The following is an 18404-nucleotide window of genomic DNA, read 5'->3' as shown; positions in this document are numbered from 1 at the left end:
TTTTTTGCCTGAAAAACCGACCAAAAATAAAAAAAGAAAAAATTTTACGTCTTTTCCAATTTGTCTTCAATTCATTCCCCCAAAGGCTAATGTGAAATACTAGAGGATGTATAACGCGTCTATTCTAATATTAAAGACCAGATGGTTTGCCTCAATTTAATTTGGAATGCGCGTTAACCTGCCGCATACGTAGGTTAAAAGAACGCATTTTATTGCAAGTTAATTGCCACAAAATGGTCAAGTAAGCAGTTTTCAAGACCCAAAATTTTACAAAAAAGCTCACAAGTAAAATTTTATATATATATTTGAGCTCTGGATAAAATTATCTTTCGGATGTATCAAAAAAATTGGAAATATCAACCATTTGAAATATCCTTAGTTGGGAAGTGGAAAAATGACAGAATAAAAAACCAGCTCAAGCATAATTATACCGTTTTCTTCGAAAGTCGGAACAATAAATGGTTCTTTGAAAGTCTGGCGGTATGAAACCAAAAAAGTACTTCCGGCACCAAATACCATCAACCGCAAATTTCAGCAACAATGACGCGCTGAAGAGTAGGTTAAGGACAAAAAACCAGTGCGACATTTGGTAAATGCATGAAAAAACCCCGGGATTACATCAAATGAAAACAAAAACACTTGCTCAATCACATTTTTTGTGCGACAATACTCATAGAAAAAAGACGATATCAATAACAGCCGTGAACAATCATAATGTGTTTTTTTTGGAAAAAATTGTTTTAACTGTGTTTTGGCTATTCTACACTGTTTTCTTAAAATCAAAAATTGTAAACTGCTGTCTCAAACGAGCAGACGCAGCCCCAATATATAAATTGGCCTTCTAAGAATTGATTGAAGTGTATTGTCTCTGTCATTAACTCACTTCACTCTCTATTAAAATAAGTCTCCAGCCAATAGGATCTGATTTACAGCTGAAAGTTTGTCCAATTTCTTTTGAGTCACCGGAGGGTTGAATAAGTTAGTTAAGATCACAGACAATTTTAACTCAAATCAGCTCACGATATCTTTTTGAAATTTATAGTTACGAATAGAATGATAAGGAACAGAATTTGCGCAGGTATATATTGGCCAGCTTCTGTGGTTAGTTAAATTGCTTACTTTGCCCTACTTTTTGCCATTAAAACAAAGCTTTAGCAACACTCTTTGATTTTTCGGATCTTTGATTCTCAAATGTTTACACGGTATCCCTAGCTACTTAGTTAATCAGTCTGATTAGAAAAATTATAAACCGAGGTTAGATGCCGATTGATTAAGTCACCAAGCCGTAGAGAGTCAATTTAGAAGTTTGGGTCAAAGCGAAGATCATATAATTGTTATAGTAACGCAACAGGAATGCGTATACTAACCAAGCACTACCCGGATTGAGGTGCTCACTTTATAAAAAACTAAAAATATGTTCAACATATTTTTCAACATTTTCGACTCAAACTGCAAACCAGTATTTCAAAAGATGGAGAAAAAAACTACCTCAAAAATAGTTCATTTCTACACACATTTAAATTTCAAATAACTCCAATCGTTTCATTCTGATAAATGAACATCATCAGATGTTATCCGAAAAACAAAATATTGCGTTGAAATTTGGATAACTCGTGTTTTTTCAAAATCGAAACTTACCCGAATTCGTTTGAACACGGTCAAAACATCTCTTTTTCGCTCGAGCACGGTCGAACCATATCCTAATTGAGTGGAGCACGATCGAGCACTTTGTTTCGATCAAGCACGGTCGAAACAAACCAAATTTTGATCGAAACCGTCAAAACATAAAGTGAGCACATCAAACTGGGAAGAGAGAAATTGATCAATTGAGTATGTTTTGAGGAAGATCAATGAAGCAAGCAGTAGAGTTAGACAAAAGAAGCAGCAGAAGTTCTGCGAGGGCGTAGCGATTAGCGGACATGATTAGCGGAGTTTTGCACGGACATGTTAATCGACACACATGCTTATAGGCCAGTGTCAAAGTCTGCAGTGAGTTTGAACGAAATGGGAGGTGGCGTCCCTCATCATGGAGGTATCGAAAATTGGAATTTTATTTCTGTTATTTTAAGCCAATCAGAAATTAGTATTCAAATATCTTAAGTAAATAGCAAAAACCTCAAAGAAAACAAATAAATCTAGGCCATTCATTTCGGCACAAGCCGATTACAAAATAGGCAGATTGCAGATAATTGAATTTTCTAACATTCCCTGATCAAAAACGCTATGGGAAAAAATAAATTTGAAAGATAACGATTTATACAAAGAAAACAAAATTGTTTTATCTGCGCGAACTGGAAATGCTACAATCGATTTCTGCAATTTTTTTATTTCGGCTCAGTGCAAAAATCATTCAGCAATTAGGAACGCTACCGGTTTTGATTGGTTGAAATTTTTTTATCATTCGGTCCCTCCATCATAAAAAAAGCACCCGAATTGAGATCCCTAACAAAAATAAATCCCTTGAACTCTATGATATTAGAAGAATAGAAAAAAAGAATAGCAGTACAATTAGATTAGTTTAAGAAATAAGCGTTTCGTCTGAAGTTTAAGCATAAGATACCTTTGCTGAAATTTTTAATGCAAAATATCAAACCAAACCGCTTTGGGCAAATATATTTTGCTTACACTTATGAAATTGTTCAAAAATTTGTTAACGCACCGCTGGTTACTTTATATAGTAAATTTACAAGGCCGAACTAAAAGAACTACTCAATCGATTGTGATTTTTATTCCGACTTTAAAAAAAAAAGAAATTTATTTATTTTTGGCGTGGATTTTTTTTCAAATATTCGAGTTTTTCGCATTTTTGACTTAGCGTCTTTGATGTAATTGCTTATGCTATCTGGAGAACATTGTTGTCTGGAGCTCAAACTCAAAACGATATTTTAACTGGCATCATTTTTCGTCAAATTGAAAATTGCTAATGTGGTCAATTTGAGATAATTGATACGCGACGTTTTTATCAGATTTTTTTCTTCATTTTATGCTTTTTTGGTTGTTTTGTAATGGGTTTTTTCGTATATGCATCACTATTTTCTTATGACAAGCGTCAGCGGCGAATTAACGCTTTCCAAATTGAATTGAGACCAGCAACTTATTCTTATTAAATCAATATGAGACGCTAAATACAATTTTTGTATTATACATAGAGTTTGGGGAAAAACACATTTTTTTGCCAATTCGTGAATTATTCAACCAAAAAACTTTTTAGTGGAATTAAAGTTCAGTTGAAACATTCAAGGCTTCGCCCTGATATACGAGCAGTCTTGCTTGTTCTTATGAGTGTTCTTGTCATGAGTGCCGGATAGTCCTAAAAATATCAACACTGTTCCTATCAGGATAAATCCCTAAATGTTCGACTGCCATTTATATAAAAAATGATGCAATTTAAAAAAAATGAAAAAGTTATATTTGTTTACTTTTTCAGAGAATTTTTTTTAAAAATCGTTCCCCTCCACACGCTTTGTAAGTAGAAACTGATAATTCGCATATAGAAAGATGGTAAATAAACCAAATAGCAATGAAATCTAAGCGGAATTAATAGCACGAAACATATCGCGCGTTTATTGTCTACAATAGGCCAAATTAGCAGGACTGGTATAAGAAAAGACTCATAGAGATCAGAATGTTGTAAGGGTAGATTGGAACAGGATTGGCCTTGCTCATAATCTGATCCTTATCTTGTTTTCAGCTCAACTTTAAATGATTTTTAGTTCGGAATATTCTGCATCGGACACGTTTGGAATAATGAAAAAAAAAGCCAAAGAGCGCATCAGTTTTTTAGAAACCGGCAGCTTTCGAACTCTAATTAATAAGTTCACTTTTTACAGATACAATGATTTTCTTAGTTCTTTTGTTTTTAAAGTTATGGCATTACTTTCTCAAAATCTATTCTTTTGGCGTGAATTTCCATTTTCAAATGCTTCATATGAGCGTAAAATTTGATGATCAAATTCACAAATTCACAAAAATATTCATTCAATTTTAAAAAAAGGGTACTTCAGTTTTATTTGTAGGGTGGGATTATGGGGTTATGAATTTCAACCAAAAATATAACATAGCACTAGTTATGTTTTCTTCATGTAATTTCGATGAGATGTGTGAAGTGACTTTATGAAGGTTGTTTTATGAAGAAAATTGTCTATTCCATGCCAATGTGTTAAGATTGGTAAGTTGTCGTGTTTTCTCCGCACTTATAAATTCTCTTCAAATTGTCATCAGTTTGTCATGAAATGTCTGCAAATGTTTATCTTGTCAATTAGAGCAGCAACTTGACCCCCAGTTGTAGATTAGTTTCCAGGGATCGCCCTCATTGGGTTGGATGTGCACCCCCATGTGGTTGGCCCGGAACTTCTCCACCCCGTACCAGTCGTCTTGCAGCCCCAGCACCGCCCAGTTGACGGTGGGGTCGTCCACACTCTGCAGCGGCAGATTGTCCGGCATCACTTTGACAGTCTTGAACTTGGCGGGACTCTGTGCCCTCGCATCCCACCACTCCTGCAAGTTTAATTCGACGTTCTTTTAACCAAAATCAAGACAAAAACTCCCTCATGAATATTCATAGATAATATACTTAATCACAGAGGTGAGTGACAAAATTTACATGAACGGTGACAATATTTTAAAAAGGCTCTTTTTGGTTTTGATTTAAGGCAAGCGTGAATTTTCTCATAGTCACCTAATTACACTAAATGGAAGAGAGAAGCACGCCCTAGTCGATCAAGGAAGGTTATCTTGCGAGAACCTCCCTTGATCGACTAGGGTGCCGTCAATACTAACAAGAAAAAACTGAAAAGTTTGTTTGGGCTCAAGGTCGAAGCCATCCACTACTGTAGATAATTCGTACATAGTAATCGGCGTTTCAAGGGTTTTTGGGGACTTGCACATGCCATAAAGTATCAAAATCAATATCAGGAACACTTTGCTACCTTAACGGCCAAAGCTCCTGTAGTTCTTCCAGTTTTTGAGGTAGTTTTCTAGTTTTTTAAATTTTTACGAAAAATCAGGTGCCAGAAATAATCATCGGAATGGCTCAAGTGTTATATCATAGCTTTATTAAGTAATATGTATGTGATTGTTTCTTTGGCAGTAAAAACTCTACAAAAAAATTAACAAAAATGAAAAAGTTTGTTTACATTTTTTGGTGTATTTGTTTATATTTCCGATTTTCAAAATAGTAGTCAATTATGCCAAATTAAAAAACTTTCTTGATTTTGTCTTTTTCTCATCACAACAAGCACAGCAAACGAAACAAGTATGAAAAAAAAATGAAAAAAATGATTTTTTTTGCAGTTTTTCTAAAACGAATTTTTCTTCTATGCTACTTGCACAGCAACCGGCCATCCTAGTTTCTTAATATGGTTCACTTTAGTCAATCAGGATTGTTTGTCTTACATAAGTGGGAACTGTGATCCAGGTTTTTCCCGTGTCAGAAGATGCCAGGTATGTTTTCTGGCTCCTACCGATCGCAAACATCTGGTACTCTGGTTCCACCAAGTACCCAATCACTCCCGCCATGTTCTTGCTCATCTCTGGATAAACCATTAAACTCAATCATCGATATAGTAAAACTAGAGGTCGTCAATAACCAAATTATGCGCTTAACTAGAGTCCGACTATATGTCAAAGATTTGACCCCTGTTGCGATCACCAAAAATAGTTAGGTTCAGAATTGATTCTTGAAAAAAACTTCCGGCAGAAAAAATACTAAGTAGGCTACACCACAAAACTAAAGATCTGTCTTTAACTTTCTAAACTTCGAAAAATTATGTTTTAAACTCACCACAGCATGCAGAAACAAATATGATATTTTCTCGTTTGTTTTTTTCACAATTAAATTTAAAAAAAAACTTGGTCAGTAGTTCTTTTTGAGCATGAGAGTTGTTGAGCGCTTCGGATAAAATTATATGAAACTGAATAAACTGAAAAAACTTCATACCGGTCCAGAGAAATTGTCCGTTGACAATCGTCATCCGAAAACAATCAATACTGTTTTCCCTGAAACATAAATTAAAAAGAACAATGCATTTTCTTCTTGATTTTTTTTTGGGTTTCTTCGGTTATAATTTTTTTTGATGTTTTCGGCCTTTTCCGAAAGATAATGAATGAAATCAAATCATAAATTTGATTTTAAAATTGGATCGGCAATTGTAAGAATGTCAGTTTATGAAAAAGTTGCGGGTTATTTGAAAAAAATTTAATTTCAAGCGGAACCTTTTCTCTATCTTTTTGTCGTTTTCCTGACAAAGTTTTCACAAACATGAGTCCAAAGGAAATATAGTTTTAATTTTATACATATTACCAAGTCACAATCTCGCTAGTTCCACATAATCATTTTGCTCATTCGATTTTAAAATGAGGTGATTTCCAAGTAATTATCCCTGAAACAGCTTGCTGGGAAATTTATCCCAAATATTAAAATTCACGATTTTAGTTAAACAATGATTTAAGATATATTTTTCAATGCTAGATTCTTTTGTAGCTTTAGCTCTTACTTGTTCACGCAAGAACTGGTTTAATTCAGTGTAATAAAAAAACTACAGAATTTACTTAACTTTGTAGAATTCACTTTCATTTCTAGAATCCGGATTGACTTGCTATGTTCGCTGGCTGCGGAATTTGCAACAAAAGTAATCGACGACAAAAATTACATTGCAAGTTTTTGTAAATGGTATCCACGTAAATTTTGTGAGTAGAATCCCCTTCTACTTTGGAACATTATTGAAGACTTGTCTCAGAATTGCAGTGAACTACAGACACCAAGATGTGCACCTACCCAGTGCACACTTTCGTATCGTAATTTTTAATAATCCGTATTTGATTTTTTGGGGCGAATAATGCTAGACGCTATACTACCTTCCAGCACTAGAAATTCTAGCCAAGCGTTTCCACATAATTCTCATTTATGGGAAATATATGACTTGTGACTAAATTTTTTCAAAAAAAGCTTTTCTCTACAAAAGTAACAAAATAACTTTACCACAATTAGGATTTTTCTAAATTTTTGTACAAACTCTTTAACAAAGTTTTTCAACGATGGTGTTATTGCAATCTGTTTTTCAGCCTGAAGAATCAAAAAAGAATTTTTTGAAATTTTAATAGACGTATATTTGTAATATGGTAACCCTATGACTGCTAATTGTTTTATGGCAAAATTAGATATATGTTTTTCAGGTTTAAAGTTTCACAATTGCCCAAAAAATATAAAAGAAGAAAATTTTTAGTCGCATAGTCGTTTCAGTGACATAACACAAATTTTTCATACAAAAATTATAATACAAATTTATTTTTTGTAGCGCTATGCTCCAAAAGCCAAAAATAAAAACATTCCTATTTTAGGTTGAGTTGCTCTGACTCTCCGGTTAAAATTTTGTTTAAGTTTTGTTTATGAAATTTGGTTTGTAAAAAGTCGAAATTTTGGCTACAAAATAACACGGAATTTAAGTTAAATTCAGCAAAGGTTGAGATTTTTTGTGCCATTTTTTAACATTCGAGTGGTCTGTCATGTTACTGTTCAGCGATAGATTTTACTTCGAGGAATAGTACAAAAACAGATCTTTGGGTTGTTTTTATCTGTGCGAGGCCTCATAAAGTAAATAAAAAAAAACAATTTCAAAAACGAAACTGTTTTAAAAAATAATTTCAAACAATTTCATTATTTTTAGGTCGAATTATTAGCAAAAAGCAACAATTTTGAATAAGTTTTTCTCGACTTGTGAAAATGCTTTGAAACGCTTGTGATGCTATTCGTATCACGACTGAAAGGGATTTACTATAATATATCGTTCAACCATTCTGTTGATTATATGTGGTACTTGATTTTGCGTGAAATACAAAATACTGCCATTTGATGGATTTCGGGAAAAAAGTTTTCCTACATTTCCACGAATTGGAAAAATGCTTGACATACAGTTTCAAAGTATGGAAAAATGGTAGTCAAGGAAACTCATACAAATTTTCTAGACGTTGTAAGTTTTCCAGGAAGTGTGTAAGAATTGAATTGCTACGACTTTATATAATGCCAAATTAAACGCGTAAAAAAAATGTGTATTTTTTTTTGCGTCACGTGATCTTTTTTAAAAAATATATAAATGAAATAAAATGAGCTAAATAAGCTAAATAAATGAGCTAAATAAATGAAAATCGACTTTGTTCTTTAAAACATAAAAGAAAGAAACTACATGTTTTGATCCTTAATTATTTTTTTTTGTCTCTAAACCTTAAGTTTTTTTTCTACAATTAAGTGATTCTGTCCTAAAATTTCTAACTTGTTGAGGTTCTGTTCACAAACGTAGAGTGCCCTGCTGTCCGGGTCGGCAATGAAGCCTCGAGTGTAGAATTCGGGACGCACAGCCTCCGACGAGTCCAGCCCACAGGCCCCTGGACAAGAACAAACAATTTTAAACTTGTAACTTTACTATTAGCCCATTAATATAAGCATTATATTATAAGCATTATAATATAAGCATTATATATAACCACTATAAGCAAATTGTTTAATGTATGAATAATTCTTTATTTTAATACAAAACTTTAGTTAAAAAATCTGTCAGAGAGTTAACCCTATAATTTAACTCGACAAGTCAACCCAAATAGAATTGAAAAGGTGATGCGTGATATCATGAAAACCGCGAGAATGTGAAGTCGCCTAAAAACATTGTAGCCTTGAAACCTTTTTTTAAAAATCTTTTCGAACATAGAACCAAAAAAAAAACGTTCTCATTTATACCATGCAGAATCTAACATCCGAAAGATCGAATTATGTGAGCCTATCATCGTCAGCCTTGAGACTAGCCCGGATGTATACTCACTGATGTAATCGCCTTCTACTGAGTCTCCTGGTTTGCATCCTGACAGTTCGAACCTCCACAGGATTCCAGAAGAGGAGGATTCTATCTCGGTGAACACGAATTGGACCCACTTGAGTCGGGTGAGGACTCGGATGTCGAAGTAGCCCACTTGATGCACGGGATGGGAGTGAGCCGGATCCGAGGATAGGTAGGCGTTGGCCATGTCGAACTTAGAGTAAAAGAAAAGTGGGTTGGGTTCTGTTACGCGATTCAAATTTAAAATTTTTTACGTAACTTTTATTGATTCAAAATTTAATAAAATTTTTGGACCTTAAGTTTTTGAATCTTTGATCACATGCAGTGTTGCAATATTAAGTTCAGAGTTTCAAATATTGATCGTGTCACTCGCTGGCTTAACTTGCCGCCTGTACTACAGAAAAAAAACACATGGAAATCGGAAAATTAGTCTATAACAACCAACAAAAAATTTGCGCTTCAAAAAAAATATTTCAAATTATGAAAAAGGTTTAAAGAGCTTAATGTGAGTTCAATTAATCATTATCTTTTACTGTAAAGATATTGATTATTGGAGCTCCCATTAATTTCTTTAAACCTTTTTCACCTTTTTCTGGCAGAGTGATTAGATATTTTTCTCATAAATAGATTGTTAAAATGTCGAAATTCGCCTAAAGAAAAGAAAAACACGAGCACAAATGATCCGTCGTTTCTTCATAAATCGGAGCATGAATTTGTTGTTCTGTATAAATTTATGGGGATGAGTTGTTCAGAAAACGATTTACGACATAAATATGCGTCTTCACTTCTTGCATTGATGCTTAAAAAACGACCATTTGAATTTTCAATGAAGTAGTAAAAGAAGAATCAAATAAAATACAAACGCATACGTTTCCCGCCTCAGGTTTTTAAGCACTTCGGAGCTATTCAATGATACCCTTTTTTATTCTCAAGAGCAAAAAAGTATTTGGCCCGGATATATACTAATTTCCGGCAGTGGCACAAAACATTGTCTACAAAAATGATCTTTTTTTGTTTGGGTGAGATTAAAACAATGAATTTTGATCGATGTTCTATTTGTTTTTAAAATCCGCCAGATCATAGGGTATAATATTAAGGATTTGCTTTACTGCTCTGTTTAGTTTGAGTTTTCTTCGCTCCAACCACTACCAAAATGGTTTTGCGTGGTTTCTTTACATCTAGTCAAATCAGCTGGAAGACTAGCACCAGGAGAAGCACTTCCTTATCTGACATTTGTTGTTCCGACTTTCGAGAGTTAATCCGTCTTAGAAATCGTTCCAAATTGGTTAAAAGAAGCTTATTTGCCATAATTCATTTGTTACAAGGAGCGAAATTTATCCTTTTGTACTTTATTTGGGGTGTGGGGATACTTTTTATTAAAAAAATTCAAATTTTAGAAGAAAAAAATTCCATTTAGTTTTATTTCATTTAATTTTTTAATGTTATTACTGCTCCATAAACTTTAAATGGCAGTCGGAACATTCAGGGCTTCGCCCTGATACGAGCAGTCTTGTTTTGTTTTATGGAGTACTTAATAAAACATTTTTGCACGAGTTGGTTTTTTCTCAAGACAAATTTTGATTTTTGAAGTAGACGTTTTTGACCGAATAATTTTAAGCAGTCTGAAAAAAATGATGGCCGCAATTAACGACTCTTTCCCACCCTCATAAAACTGCAAAACAAAGCTGTTCAAAAATTTCTGACCAATTTTTGGTAAAATGGCAATTTGTATAATAGTCATGTAGTAGAAATTTGTTCACTTGTTCACGCTGACACGTTTTAAGACAGTTTATAGCATAAAAAGTCATTTATAATAGACTTTCATATAATGAAATTCAGAAAAAACAAAGAGGGGGAACTGGAAAAGAGCCCAATTAACACAATCTGTGATCTTTTTTAACCAAGTTAAAATGAATTGAATTTGGGGCTGCTTAGTTTACCATAAATCAAGTTGTAATAAATCAGATACAGTCAGCTTCTCAAAATACAGTCAACAAATCAACTTCGCTCTAATACAGCGTAGCGGTAAATTTTTTTTTTTCAAATTGAATTGAGGCTAACCACTTGCTCCTATTGATAACTTAACAGACATAAAAATATATCACTGTGTAATTTACACAGCGTACACGTGCTGTGCTGCCTTAAATTACCCGGACAAAATGAACAACCTGGGAAAATGTAATCGCGTTTTTCTCAAATTGGGTTAAGACTAGACAAAAAAAAAACATAAGAACAAAGTTGCTTAGAATTTTACCAGAATTATCACGGTGTTATTTATTTTGCGAAATGCGGAACAAAAACACTTAACTCTAGAAATCTGTCATCTTGATTTACTTAAATAAATTAAAAATAACGCTAAAACTATTGGGTTGAATGATAACAAAATTATATCAAATGAAGCCTACCGCAGATCCCAACAAAACTTGGAGAATAAAATCTCTAAAACTTGTAGAAAGATAACATATTTGTGCTTGATAGCCCAAAAAAATATTACTTTTATTATAGAAAACTCAAAATCTTTAAGAAAAAACAACAAATTTTACACGTTTTGCGCAAAAATTTGGAGATTTTTTTCTTCTGAAACTTTGTTGGGCTGTTTGAGGGGCTTCTTTTGATATAATTTCTCATTAATTAGCTCTGTACTCTTAGCGTTATTTTTGATTAACTAAGTAAAACCTAAGTTCCGAATTTTCTAAAAATAAATTGCATCATGATAATTCTGCTGGTATTCAAGCAACTTTTGTTCTGTTCACTTTTTGTTTAATCTTAACTCAATTTGAGAACAACGCGCTTAAAGTTTTCCAATGTTGTTTGTTTTATCCTTATAATTTAAATCTGAACTGTATGGCGGATAAAATTAACAAACAAAAATGATAAATAAAATTTTTCTTGCTAAACTTATTTTTCTAAACATTTTTGAATAAATTGAAACAAGAAGCTTTTTCATTGACCTGAAAAGGAAGTCGCAACCACCAGCGGATTTAAGGGGAGAGGCGGAGACACTCCCCAACCCCATCTCCCCCCCTCAGGGATTCGACCCCTGCCGACCCAAAGGTCCCTTTGTACTATTTTGTACCCCCTTTGTACTATTTTGAGATACCAATTTTTGGCCAGCTGACCCTAAAACTTTTCTAAAGGCGCCTTTTGCGCCAAATTATATAAATTTTGAGGGGTGAGCGCGTGCCAAAAAAACGCAATTTTATTGTCAAAATTTTCCAAAAAATGCCAAAAACCGCTTTTTTTGCCTGTTTTTTCAAAAATTAGCCTGCGCCGAAAAAATGGTGAAATTAGGGTCTTTATCCTGATTTGGGAGAGCTCAGAAAATCAAATTGGCCTACCTGGTCGGACCATTCAGGGTTTTTCCCTGATACGAGCAGTTTTGTTTAGTTTTGAAGCTTGCTAAAGCCAATTTCTTGTTACAAAAAATGAGGTTTTCTGTTTTATTTTGTTTCAAAAAGATTGAGTGCACTTGTTTTCGGCTAACTTCACATACCTCTCTCCACTCCTGAAGTTCTTGATATTCCCTCCAGTACTGACCCTCAATGTCGGTGCTGTAGAGCAGCTTGAACTTTTTCACGGTAGTGTCCAGGTTGACATAGATCCTCGCCACGTAGAAGTCATCCACCAGAGCCACCTAAGGGGAGGGGAGGAAGCTCTTATCAAAGAGAGAGGGGGGGGGGGGTTTGGGATTCAGGTAAACTTCAAGACAGGTCAACTAAGGGAGAGTGACAATACATTTTGAGTTCTCATGTACAGTCGCAATTTTGGCCACTATGAGCAAATAGAGAAACTCTTAGTCCACAAATTCAGGGCCATGGCGACCAAAAAACCTTGCAGAAATAAATCGTTTTTAAAAGAAAAGGTAATAAAGAATTGGAAAAAGCCTGTAGACAAGTAAGTAACTGTGACTTTTTCCATTATAGCACCCCATTCTAGTAACAAAAAATTATATAGCTTCGTCACACGCAGTTTGATATTTGCATTATGGGAGGCGTGATCATTTTATAAGGAGCTATGATGATGGCAGCATTTATGACCTTGAACTTCTGCGCAGTGGAGTACTGTCCTCCCCAGTTGCTGGACTTGTAGCCACTGTCGCTCAGCAGGAAACTCTCTGTGGCCGGGTACACTAGGGGGTCCAGGTATGTGGAGGCGGAGAATTGGCATGGATTATTGGCGTTCAAGTCGTGCACGTCAATCAAACTGTCACACGAGGACTCTGAACATGAGAGATAAAAACTTTTGTTTTCATATGAGGATTATTAATTTCAAAAGTAGAAGTATTGTTTTCATGGGGGTAAATTTAAGACTAGTAGATGTTTTCTGTCCAATTTTTGTCCTCGTCGAGTCCCATTTCTTATTAAAAAAATTTACGTTGAGTTGTACTGCGTTACTATTTTTACCCTGTCTTTTAAAAATAGTAACACAGTACAACTCAAAGTAATTTTTTTTGTTATATACAAACATAATTTAAAAAAACTGTGAAAAAAAGTAGCGAGTTCGAGACTTTCCTTCATATTCTGCAAAAAGAGTCATACAAAATTTTTTGAAGAGTCTTACGTTGTACTTGCAGCTGGATCAACTCGGTGCTTATTTTGGGAGAGTAAACTGTATCCGGATCCCGAGTGTCGGTATCTCTCGGAAACATCTTATACGAATGCTCGATCGGAAGGGCCGTGAAATAAATCCGAGCAGTCGTGAAGTACGGATGAGTTTCCGCAAACTCGAAAGTGACATTAAACCGAATGATCTCGGATTTGTGCATGCTGTGGAACGTAAACCCGACTGAATTCGACTCGCTGTCGACATCTGAAGCCGAACGGCCGAAGTTGTTGTTCCAATCAGCCGAGACGAAGTGAGCATAATCGGGTAGGTGTGCAGTCACTTTCAAGTCTCGTGCCTCGGCTGTCGAATTACAATCGTGGAAAATCTCGACCATATAAACTCCTCGGTCTCTGAAATACAAAAATTTTCCATTTAACAACATCAATCATAATTTCCATGTCGTCTGTTTTTTATTAATCTTTTTTTACTAGAACTTATTAGTTCAGCTGTTCAACCTGATTAAAATTTAGCTCCAAGCGTCTTGAAATGTGAAAACAACCACAACTGATTTATTTTGTTCAACTGCTAATTAGTACCAACCCTGGCAACGCCTCTCGTGGCACTAAAAAGTAACTCGTCAAATTCATCCAGACAATCGGCTTCCGATCTGGGTCAAACTCCGGGTTAAACTCGACCGACTGTGCCGAAACCAACTGGTGCTCTTTGGCGTGTACACTGAATGACAGAGGCACTTTGTCATCCCCTTCAATTATGAACTTCTCGTCCTGCAATACGACGTCGATTGCAATCAGAACTGAGTTCGAAATAGTTCCAGTGGATTCCTGGTTGATTGATTGGATAGCATCTCGACCATTGGCTAAAAGTATTAAAACGTTCGAAAAATTATTAGCGGAAATATAGCAAAATAACGATGAAGGTGGCGAAATTAATTGGGTTCTAAGCATCATTGTCAATTTCTTTTTAATATGAAAATTGTACATTGAAAATTTTTGACTTTTATTTTGCTACAATTTTACTTAAACTGATTCTTGATCACAGTGACTTGCTGCTGAAGAAACATTTTAAAGCTTCAAACCAGCTTAAGTAGCATAAACTTTTAGGGATCTATAGGAAACTAAGCCCAACTTCTCACGAAAAAAGCGAAGTTACTTTATAACTCACGTATATGCGATAAGATGCCGAGATTCAGCTGGGCCCCGTTTTCCTGGAACCCCAGGATGTCCGGCTCCTCCTTGTTCAAGAACGCTTTAAAAGTCGCATCCATGGTTTCATGCATATCAAATGCCCCGTAAATATCGCTCCCGGTATCCCACAAATGCATGCCGACAACAGTAAACGCGGCCCCTCCCTCTCCCGGGTTGCTGACATCTCTCCTGCGGGAGGCGGGGGGTTCGGCCATCATCCGAGACTCGACGACAACTTGGAGTTCGTCAGTCATGTAGTCATCAAGGCACACTGAAAGTACACATCAATAACGCAACCATCATTTAAAAAACTGATAGTGTTGAAACTTAACTTCGTTGTAAGTTAACTATGGTTGCTTGACATATTTCATCCAATGAAATAAAGTATCACAGATTTCCTATCATCCTACAAAGTTTTAGCCTGAAATATTTTCAGAACTTCATTGAAACATAACAAACAAAACACTGAAACAGAATATAAAAACCACTCAACATTTATAAAAAGTTATCTATTCAAAACTTGCTGAAAACGATGCTTGGACTTTCGAAACAGCTTACTTAGTATACCCAATAGTCTGATGAATCAAATATACTCCTTCAGATAATCTTTTGAAAAATAAGGCACAGATTCAAAACTTCAAAGCCAGGTTTTCAGTTCCAAAATTGTTTGAGGTAATTTGGAGTAAAACTCGAATCACTTTAGATTACCTTCGAGGATGAAGCGCTTTGGCTTTAAGGAAGTGACATTGGCTCGAGTCATCAGTAATTCCCCCTCTTCGAAATGATACATCCGTGTGAAGATGTTTTTACCAGGAGAAGGTAAAGATCTAGCCTGAAATAATTTTGCTTAAAGTTACTGAAAAAGCGAGCCTGTTTTTAGCTATGCTTCCCCCAAATGTTAAATAATCATAATTTTGGTTTGAAGTATCTTTGTTGTCAGTTATGCCTGCCCAAACCGGGAAGGTGGTTTTATCAGCAGATTTTCAAAGAGTACCATTTCATACAATTTTGAGTCCCACGTGGGCGGTTCAAAATACCAAGCAAAGTGTGAACTATCTGAACATGGTCTCAAAAAAGTCTAAAAATATTTTACCACAGTCCATATTTAGCTTCACAATATTCAGAAGACGTGTATAAGGTCAATAACGCGATCCCTGATTATTTATTGTTCATTTTTCTACATGGTTTCCAAGTTACTTATTAAGTTTGTCAAGGTGATTTGTGGCTGGGTGAAAATCCGTGACAAGCGGCGATTCCTAACAGGCGACAAATTTTAATTTTCCAAAAAGCGACTATTCGTATCGAGCGACATTTCGTATCAATGTTTTGTTTGATGTTCAGCAAATAAAAGAAACAATTGAAAGCTTAATTATTACACAAGGAGTTAAAGAAATCAGAAATCAAATTTAAAATCTAGTCCAGTCCCTGTAGTATATTACTATTTGGGTTGTTCTGATAGATTTTTTAATACTTTAGACAACCTTAACTGCACTTTTTTGTATTTCGCTGTCTTTGATGTCTTCTCTTCGGACCTTATCCTCACTAGCTTCTTCTCAACTAAGTTTTGTTCATGCCGATTAAGTTCAAGGAATCTGTGGATAGCTGGGTGTGTACAGCCCATTCCCATCTAGAAAGTCTGATGCCAACCTTCCACCGATGTATTTGTCTTTTGCTTTTGATCTCTTGTGCATTTAAACTGATTTCAGAGATCTGGGGGGAAGGAAGCTGATTGCCGTTTTGTGCAAAAGATTGCACCAATCCATACCTTATCAAAGAACTTCACATATGGAATGATTTGAGAACTTTCGCCCAATGGATCGTTCAGGCATTTGAATACCAGCTTCAGGTCACATTGGGGGATAAACGCCAGCTCAATGAATGATTTCAATAGAAGTCGCAGTGTTTCGGGAAGCCAAGGGAAGCCTCGCCGAGCTACTGAATGTTTCTCCAATTCGCTTGGGCAAAATTGGAAAAAGCAGCCCTTGATAATGGAACGTGGTAAGGCTGAATGAAATGCATTGATCGACGCTGTTTCTTTCGTAGAGAAAAACAACAAGCGAAAACATCATCAGGCCCAGAGTCGTTTGGGCTTTTGATTTATATTTTCGTAAACCTGCCACCATCTCCTTTGAGGCATTCCCAGTACACTCTAGATAAATAGCTCTTGTGGGTTTCAAAATGACTTTCGCTTTCTCTTTGAGCACGTTTGACTGTTAAAAAAGCAAATTCTAGCATTTGGGTTAAATTTCGAATCCCCACCCAGATAACTACGGGCATGCTCAGAAAAATAAAGTTTGCTCAATCGTATTTTTAGTTTGGCTGAAAAAACCTTTAGTTTCCACAGCAATGCACGGTCTCTATGCATGCTTGTTTAAGCTTTCTTTAGTCCAAAAGTGAACCTATTATTTAATTTTTTGTCATTCTGTTACATGCATGTGCAAACATCAAAAATTGATTTTCGGCTCCTGTGGAATGTTTTTGTGGCCACATTGATTCTTTTCACTAATAAATGAGCCATCGAAGGTTATAACGGGCAGTTTACAGGGACGTTTACAGCATCACCATGTGGTCTAGTCAGTAACATTTCATTGTCAATAATTTTCCCTCTAGAAGAAATTGCCGCTTGCCGCGTTGGCAGATGGTGTATTCTAGAGGGAGATTGCTGGAAGAGTTTGTATGAATCAAGTTGATAGATCCATCAACTTGATCCAGAGGGATTGATAGATGATCAAGAAGAATAGTCACAATCCAGGTAGGAAAGTCCATGATTGAAGTGGTAATAGTTTCAAATTACTGTCGTTATGATAACTAAATTGAAACCAATTGAAAACGTTGATATACCAAGATTTAACTAAACGTTAAGTTTGAGTCCCCACCTGAGTTTTTTGATATAATTATTAGGTGATAAACAAAAATTCATTCCACCACATCATTTTCAATTAACAATTAAAACGCAATTTTTAATCCCCATATTAGCAATTAAGTGATACGAATCGTCGTTTGGTACGAATTGTCCCCTTCAAAAAGTTACGAATCATCGATTGTAACGAATCGTCGCTTGTTACGAATTGTCGTCTCATGATGATTTCACAGTCACATCATTTTGCAGTGTTCTTGGTCATGATGGTATTCACTGAGGAAGCTTGTCTGGAGCTTTTCTGATAGTTTTCATTTATTATTTTGAAAATTGGACATCAATGATCAATCCTGATTGTCTGAAATTGCCAATAATTCAGGATTTTCAGTTAAAACAGAAACTTAAAGACAGAATTCTGAAATACTTAAATTCAGAATTGTAATGATTCTGGAGAAATGAATTCAAATTCAAACTATTTGAAAAATTGGTATTTTTGGACCATATTGCAGCAGTGAAAGTCCGCGACTCTTACAATGACGAATATGTCCTGAGTTGTCTGGGATACTTCGATGGTGCTGGCTGTCGTGGCGTCAATGTGGTAGGCAGTCACGTGCAACTTCACCTGGGTTCCAACTGGACAAAACTCATCCACTCCAATCACAGCCGAAAACTCCAGCTGAAACGCGGTTTGTTCGGTCAATTAATTAATCGAATTTGAGGGGTTTTTTGAATAATTATATGAGAAGTGTAACTTTTAAAACAATCCTTAAAGTTAACTTTTTCTATATAAGTCGTATAAAACATGATGGATCATAATGATCACCATCTACATCAAAAAAACTTGAAGAGTATTTGAAAGTAGACTTGCTTTATTCTCGTCTACCACTTGGTTGGACTGGTCGTTGATTTTGATGTTACCGAGAATCCCGAACTGTCCACGGATCTCGCTGCAGACAGGGACTCCATTCACAT

General features: G+C 35.4%; 3 protein-coding genes across 4 annotated transcripts in view; all 3 read right to left on the bottom strand.

Annotated features, from left to right (window-relative positions):
- Positions 1–18404, bottom strand: part of LOC134842397 (integrator complex subunit 11-like) — a 546173-nt gene that overhangs the window by 289466 nt on the left and 238303 nt on the right. The gene's annotated exons all lie outside the window — the stretch shown is intronic.
- The window catches only part of LOC134842399 (ubiquitin carboxyl-terminal hydrolase isozyme L5-like), a 445222-nt gene that overhangs the window by 302008 nt on the left and 124810 nt on the right, over positions 1–18404 (bottom strand). The window lies entirely within an intron of this gene.
- Positions 4152–18404, bottom strand: LOC134842365 (uncharacterized; the record flags this gene model as incomplete). The annotated part of the gene is given in 13 exon segments (XM_063858663.1): positions 4152–4497; positions 5395–5531; positions 5939–5997; positions 8268–8379; positions 8811–9018; positions 12319–12459; positions 12863–13044; positions 13386–13780; positions 13971–14247; positions 14553–14846; positions 15284–15407; positions 17965–18108; positions 18301–18404. Coding segments are annotated over 11 exon segments (2130 nt in total). The 3' UTR covers positions 4152–4254.

Source organism: Symsagittifera roscoffensis, chromosome 3 (genome assembly GCF_963678635.1).
Source record: "Symsagittifera roscoffensis chromosome 3, txSymRosc1.1, whole genome shotgun sequence".
Lineage (NCBI taxonomy): Eukaryota > Metazoa > Xenacoelomorpha > Acoela > Convolutidae > Symsagittifera > Symsagittifera roscoffensis.
The sequence above is the reverse complement of the archived record's forward strand: the minus strand, read 5'-3'. Positions and strand labels throughout refer to the sequence as shown.